Source organism: Pithys albifrons, chromosome 1 (genome assembly GCF_047495875.1).
Source record: "Pithys albifrons albifrons isolate INPA30051 chromosome 1, PitAlb_v1, whole genome shotgun sequence".
In the NCBI taxonomy this organism is placed as follows: Eukaryota; Metazoa; Chordata; class Aves; order Passeriformes; family Thamnophilidae; genus Pithys; species Pithys albifrons.
In genome coordinates, this window is record NC_092458.1 from 87,530,803 (window position 1) to 87,536,912 (window position 6,110).

General features: G+C 52.4%; 1 protein-coding gene across 1 annotated transcript; it reads right to left on the minus strand.

The window, feature by feature from the left end:
• Positions 1-231: 231 nt before the first annotated feature.
• On the minus strand, positions 232-2,169 carry LOC139679887 (C-type natriuretic peptide 2-like). Its single transcript, XM_071572030.1, has 2 exons — positions 2,074-2,169; positions 232-658 (listed from the first exon to the last, which is right to left on the minus strand). The coding sequence occupies exons 1-2, from the start codon at positions 2,167-2,169 to the stop codon at positions 386-388; spliced, it is 369 nt and encodes a 122-aa protein (XP_071428131.1). The 3' UTR covers positions 232-385.
• Between the last annotated feature and the right edge of the window lie 3,941 nt (positions 2,170-6,110).

The window sequence follows — 6,110 nt, forward strand, 5'->3', positions numbered from 1 at the left end:
CCTCGCTCCTTCGGGGCGGGAGCTTCAGGGCTTCGTCCAGCGGTGTGCCGGGCCGCTTCCCGCGCCGTGCCGGTGCCCGAGCCGGGCCGCTTCCCCAGCCGGGGCCGGTGCCCGAGCCTGGCTGCCCCGGCCGTGCAGAAGCGCCGCTGCTGAGCCGCCCAGCGCCGTCTCCCCGCCCGCCTGTCCCCGCCGCGGCCGGGCCCCAGCACAGCCCCGCGGCTCGGGGGGCTCCGCTCCCGGCCGTGCCCGCTGCTGGCCCGCCCATGGGGGTCGCACAGCCTGCCCCGCTGCCCCATCCTCTCGCTGGCTGTGCGGGCCATTCTTCTCTGCCTGCTTGTTCGAGCCCCGTCACTGCTGGCCCTCTCACCTCGGAGCCCCTCCAAATCTAACACCCCAAGCCACTGAAGGTCCCGATCCGATCCAGTTTCAGCCCAAAGCAGCCCCTGGGCATGGCCTTCCAGGCCCAATCTCCAGGCAATGCCCACTTGCGACTGGCGAGGGTCTTGCGCCAGAGGGAAGGACGGGCAGCTCTAGCCCCAGATGGGAGGAAGGAAAAGCTGGAGGAGAACAGCTGAGGACCAAAGCTGGAGCCCTCCTTTGTGTCCTCTTCGGCCGCTGTGGACTTGGGCTCCGGGGGCAGCAACCGTGAAAGGAGCATCTGGGATGAACAGAGAGGAGAGGGCATCAGAGCAGAGATGCCTTTGCTCCTGGCTGTAAGCTTTGTGCCCCCTTGTACCCCACTGCTCACACCCTCCTCAGGGCTCAGGCAGGACCTAAAGTAATGCGTGTGCACAGCGCTGTCCCTGTGACATTGCATACAGGCAGAGGGAAGGGCTGGATCACCAGCTCTGCTGTCTGAAATGACTTTGCTGTCCAAACAGCAGGCAGGCAGCTGCTGTGAGAGCATCTGTCTGCGTGCAGATTGCCCTGCTCTTGTCAAACCATACACACTCCTCCCCCCTCCCTGGTTTGGGAGGTAACAGGCTTTGGTCCTTGTTCCCTTTGTGGATGCTGAGCACCTCTGTGTGCTCAGGCTGCTGTGTGGCATTTCATTTTTCCAGAGGGCTGGTGGGGAAGGATGGGCCTGCCTCAAATACCTGCTGGTAAGAGGGAGAGACAGGAGTAGAGCAGTGTGAGGAAGGAGGACTCCTCATCTGCTGGGAATCCTCTAGTTTATCTGTGCTGATTGTACACCCCTAGCACTGTTGGAAGCCTCCAGACAAGGGCTAGGGGTGCATTGGGTGCAGTAGAGGCATGGCATGGCTGCCCTGGGAAGCAGCCTGTGGTAAGCGTTCCACATCTGTCTCTCACATGGATGTTGAGCTAAGGCTGAAGATGCCTTTGTGCAGCTCTTTGTGGTAGCGAGTTAACTGAGGCAGACATGGGCATCTTCAGTGAGGAGTGAAAGTGTTGAGTCATACCAGGATCGGTCTTGTAATTTTAGTTCACTTCCTGACTACTTCCCTGGAGCTTTCCCAGGGTGATGTGAAGGCAAGGTGATGGGGCTCAGGTTAGGGCTTGGGTAAGAGGGAGCTGGGTGGATTTGAAAGCCAAAAATATTACTACTGCAATTACTGAGAATAAAACATTTACTCAAGTGAAGAAACCCTTAGCTGGTATCCTGACAGAAGCTCTTGGTCTTAAAGACAGTCTACTATGGGGTTAGTACTGAGCTTAGGAACAAAAATCCTGGCCAAACAGATTGCATATTCCCTTTGAAACATCAGAGCCCAACACAACATGACGAGAGGTATGACTGTAATTTCTGGTGGCTACAGACACAGAGCAGGATTAGACAGGAGCAGGCTCTTTACTGTTCAAAGCCTCTGCAGAGCACTAAAAAGCTTTTGCGTGTTTCCTGTTTTGAAATGCTGGTGGCTCCTTGGGAGCTGGGTTATAAAGTCACCCTAGAGCTGAGGCTGCTGGACTGAAGGGGATGGAGCAGTGAGAATAGACAGCAGCCTCCAGTAGTTGGAATTTGGGACCACCCCTTGTTTGAGGTCCAAACACAATTTCCTCAAATTGTCTTTCCATGCCTGAAACCTCCCTCAGCTCTCTCCCAGTCCCTCCTACCTGTAGCCTCTGTCCTGGTAAGGACACAGTCTGAACGCTGACAGAGAGCAGAACCAAGAGGAGGAAAGAGCAAGGCCACGACTGGAGCCCCAGCATCATCTTCTTATCCCAGGGCTTGTGGGAGGTGAGGCAGGACCCGCAGCATCCGTGTGGAATGTGGTCCCTCACCCCTCTCTGCCTTTATAGCTTTGGTTCTGGCAGGCGACTGGCCCCAGCTCCCTGCTGATCCACCTCCTGGAGCTCCTTAACCTTTCAGCCCTTTTGTCCAGAGTGATATATTTCAGGGTGAGCTCAGCAAGACCCCTTCCTCTAAAGAAAAAGGACACAAAGGTGTTTACTGAGTGTCTGGGAAGACTAATGTCTTAAACTCAACTCACTCAATGTGAGTTGAGCTGCTGCTGGCCAGGACCTGAAGGTATCTCTCAGGGTCAGGAACAGGCTGACACTTTGAAACGTGTACCAAAGGAGGATATTGCCAGTTGTATTGTGTGGTGATATCGAACATACTCCTTGTAAGCAGAGTGCTGTTACTGCTATTTCTCTAATCAACATGAGCATGAACCACAGCTCAGCTTGCAGTGGAAACACTGCTGGCTGCACAGAGCACACACAAATTCAGCTCTGTGACAATATAGGCTTTTGGTTTTGGTATTTATATCTTGGTGAGACAGTTTGCCTGGGAATCAAGAGCTCCTGCTGCAGAAGGTGGGTGAATTCTAGCACTACACGGAATTTGTAGCAGTAACAGGACTGTGGGTCTAGTACTAGGGGGCATATAATTTGCAGGCTGGTTGTCCTGAGTCACCATCTGGAGGACTGGGCTGAGTTTCCAGAGGAACCGCCACAGAAAAGACCTTGTCGAGGCTCAGCTTGCACTTTCTCAAGCTCAGGCACACAATGGAAGTAGGATGGCGAGAAGCAGATTCCTACCTCCTAAATCTTCTAGCCATTAGTTCCCCCCCTTTGTTTACCTCTCCCATTTTACTGTAGTTTCTCACCAGCTGAACAAGGCAATGAGGTCACTGTTTGGAGATCAGGGTGGACAAGTCAGTCTGGGTGTGAAGGCAGAATCTAATCAGGAAAGTTTGTCAGGGGAGAAGAATAAGGGGACTGTCCCCCCGTATAGGATTAGTAATGGGTGTACTGGGTGAGTTTAACAACACCTTAAACTTCCTTTTTTCAGTACTGTTGCACAAAGCAGTTGGGTTAAAACTTAACAGGATGCGTTTTACTGCCTGTTTTTTTTTTCAGGAAGGAAAAAAATTAGGAAAAAATGGTCTTTTATATATTTTTTAAAGGAAATAAGGAAACTAGAAAAAAAATGTCTTTTGCAGAGATTACAGGAGTCACAGTTCCAATATTTGCTGCCTCTCCTTCGTTCGTTCATTCACTCCTTCCTTCCCTCCCTCTTTCCCTCCCTTTTCCCTCCTTTTTTCTCTTCCCTTCCCCTTCCCCCTCCCCCTTCCCCTCCCCCTCCCCTTCCCCCTCCCCTTCCCCCTCCCCCTCCCCTTCCCCCTCCCCTTCCCCTTCCCCCCCTTCCCCCCTCCCCCTCTCCCTCCCCCCCCCTCCCTCCCTCCCTCCCTCCCTCCCTCCCTCCCTCCCTTCCTTCCTTCCTTCCTTCCTTCCTTCCTTCCTTCCTTCCTTCCTTCCTTCCTTCCTTCCTTCCTTCCTTCCTTCCTTCCTTCCTTCCTTCCTTCCTTCCTTCCTTCCTTCCTTCCTTCCTTCCTTCCTTCCTTCCTTCCCTCCCTCCCTCCCTCCCTCTCTCCCTCTCTCCCTCTCTCCCTCTCTCCCTCCCTCTCTCCCTCCCTCTCTCCAATTTGTGGGTCCCTTTCTTCACTGCCCAAGGAGCCAGAAAGTTTTACAAACCATTTTGCATCCAGTCCATGAGAAATGAGCAGGGAGCTTCAGTCTGGAGCACTGATGCTGGAAGCAGGAGAGGGAGACATCCAATTTTGTTTGCTCCACCTGATACCTGTGACCCACAGCTGGTGCTGGTTCAGTGCAATGGTCCTGTCTGGCAGTCCCCTGTCACCCCCTTGCTGGGGCTGGCACATGGAGGCGCTCCCTAGGTTCCTGCTAATGTCCTTCACAGACTTTGTGGGGAACAGGATTGCTTTCATACCAGACTTTTAATCTACAAAGCGGAGGTGACTGCTGGAGAGGTGTGGGATGTGCTGTCCATGTGGGCATTCAGATGGGGTGCCTGGGCACAAACAGAGTGGGGGATGTGTGCCCAGCCAGCCCCTCTATGTGCTGGATGCAGGAGGGTATGGAGCGCTGTGGTATGAAAGTTTCAGAGGGGTGGAAAAGAAAGGAAGGAGGATGGGAAGTAAACACATGTTCATCCCACATGCAAGATGTCCCAGAGGATGCTGTTCTGTACTTTCTAGTCACATCTGACCATCCAGAAAGAGCTGAGTCAGTCTGCCAGAGCACTCATGCTGCTGGCAAGAGAGCTGCAGGCAGGTGCATCTCGGGTTGAACACTCTGATTGGAGGGGTTAGGTCTTTCCTGAGGGAAATGCAAGTACCAAAGAAAATGCTTTGGTTTTGATACAAAATGTAGCGGCAGCATGACCTGGCATCTCTGAATGCAGCGGCCCCATACTGCAAGAAAGCCAGAAAAGTGTTTGCAACTGCTCCAGAGTCCCAGTCCACTTGCACAAGGACTGAGCCCTGCAGAGGTGCACAGGCTTTGAGATCCGAAGTGTCAAGTCTCTTCCTTAGGTCCAGCAAAAGCTAGGGCTGGCAAGAGGGAAGGAGCCATCACTGTTCCCTACGAAACAAGAAACTTCAGAGACTGCAGAAAATTTGCAAATTTTCTTGCAGATTCTTCTAAATCCTTGCAAATCTAGCAAAGCCTGGATAAAATGCAGGTGCTCAGTGACTCAGGTGCCATGATGTTGCAGCTGCTCTGCGTCCCAGATCCTTGCTGGAACTGCAGTAGCGCTGAATAGTTGCTCTGACGTGTCCTGGCAGGGACTGTGAAGTGAAAAGGCTTTGGCAGATGAGTCCCCAATTGCCCCAGTTTTCTCAGACTCAAATAGGTTATTGTCCTTCTTTCCTCTCTGACTCTAACAAGTTTCCTCTGTAAAATCCCTTCCCCCTCTAATTCTGGGGCACTGATTCTAGAGCTTGCAAGACCACCAGAAAAGTGGTCTCCTGATGAATCACGATGAGTTTTTTACGAACAGTTGCTGAAATAGGAAAGGAGAAGAGCAACGGGAGAGTGGGAGGACTGGGAACTGAGTGAAGCACCCTGATGGAACATGCCTTGGCCCATGGTGATGGAAAGGGACAATGGTTGCTGCAGGCTCTAGAAGCAAGAACGATATTTACATTATTCCACTGGTAACATTTGTAGGAGTTCAGAGCAACTGTGGTCAGGAGTCCCTTGGAGAATGGAACCATCACCCATCTTGGCACTGAGTAATCCCTCTGCCTCAGAAGCAAGGGATTGGCATTAGTTCTTCAGCAGTGATTCCTGGTCATCGTGGCAGCCACCAAAATTCCTGCTTGTAAGGAACAGGACAGCAACCATCTAGTTAAGGCAGTGGCCACTGTGTAGCTGTCCAAACGTGTCCTGGGTTTTGCCTCTTTCTGCAGGACTGCTAATTCTTCCAGTGTCAGGAGAGGACAGTGAGGAGAGGGGAATGCTCCACCTGAACACATTGCAGAAGGGGACCACCTGGACCTCCCACTCACTGACTTTCCACTCTCACTTGTCTGGACAGTGTCCAGGACAGAGCAAAAGACAGAATGCAAATCAGAGCCACCCTCCGTGTCAGTCCAGTCTCTGACTGCCAAGCCCTCCTTCCATCTCAGAAAGGTGGCTGCACAGCTCTCCTGAAGGAAGAAGTTTAACCTCCTGTAGTGGAAAAGTGTGGCCTGAAGGTGAGCCAATGCTGGAGTTTTATGACCACCTTACTTCCTCTATCCACCCATTCATATCTCCCCTACTGCAGTATTGTCAACATATTATCTCACATATATGCAAGATTGATTGCAGAGGATTGTAAAGCCTTGAGCTTGGGTAGA

Coding starts and splice junctions, on each gene's coding strand:
- LOC139679887 (XM_071572030.1), bottom strand. CDS start 2,169: ATGCTGGGGCTCCAGTCGTGGCCTTGCTCTTTCCTCCTCTTGGTTCTG. Junction 659..2,073: donor TACCAGGACAGAGGCTACAG/GTAGGAGGGACT, acceptor TGTTCATCCCAG/ATGCTCCTTTCACGGTTGCT.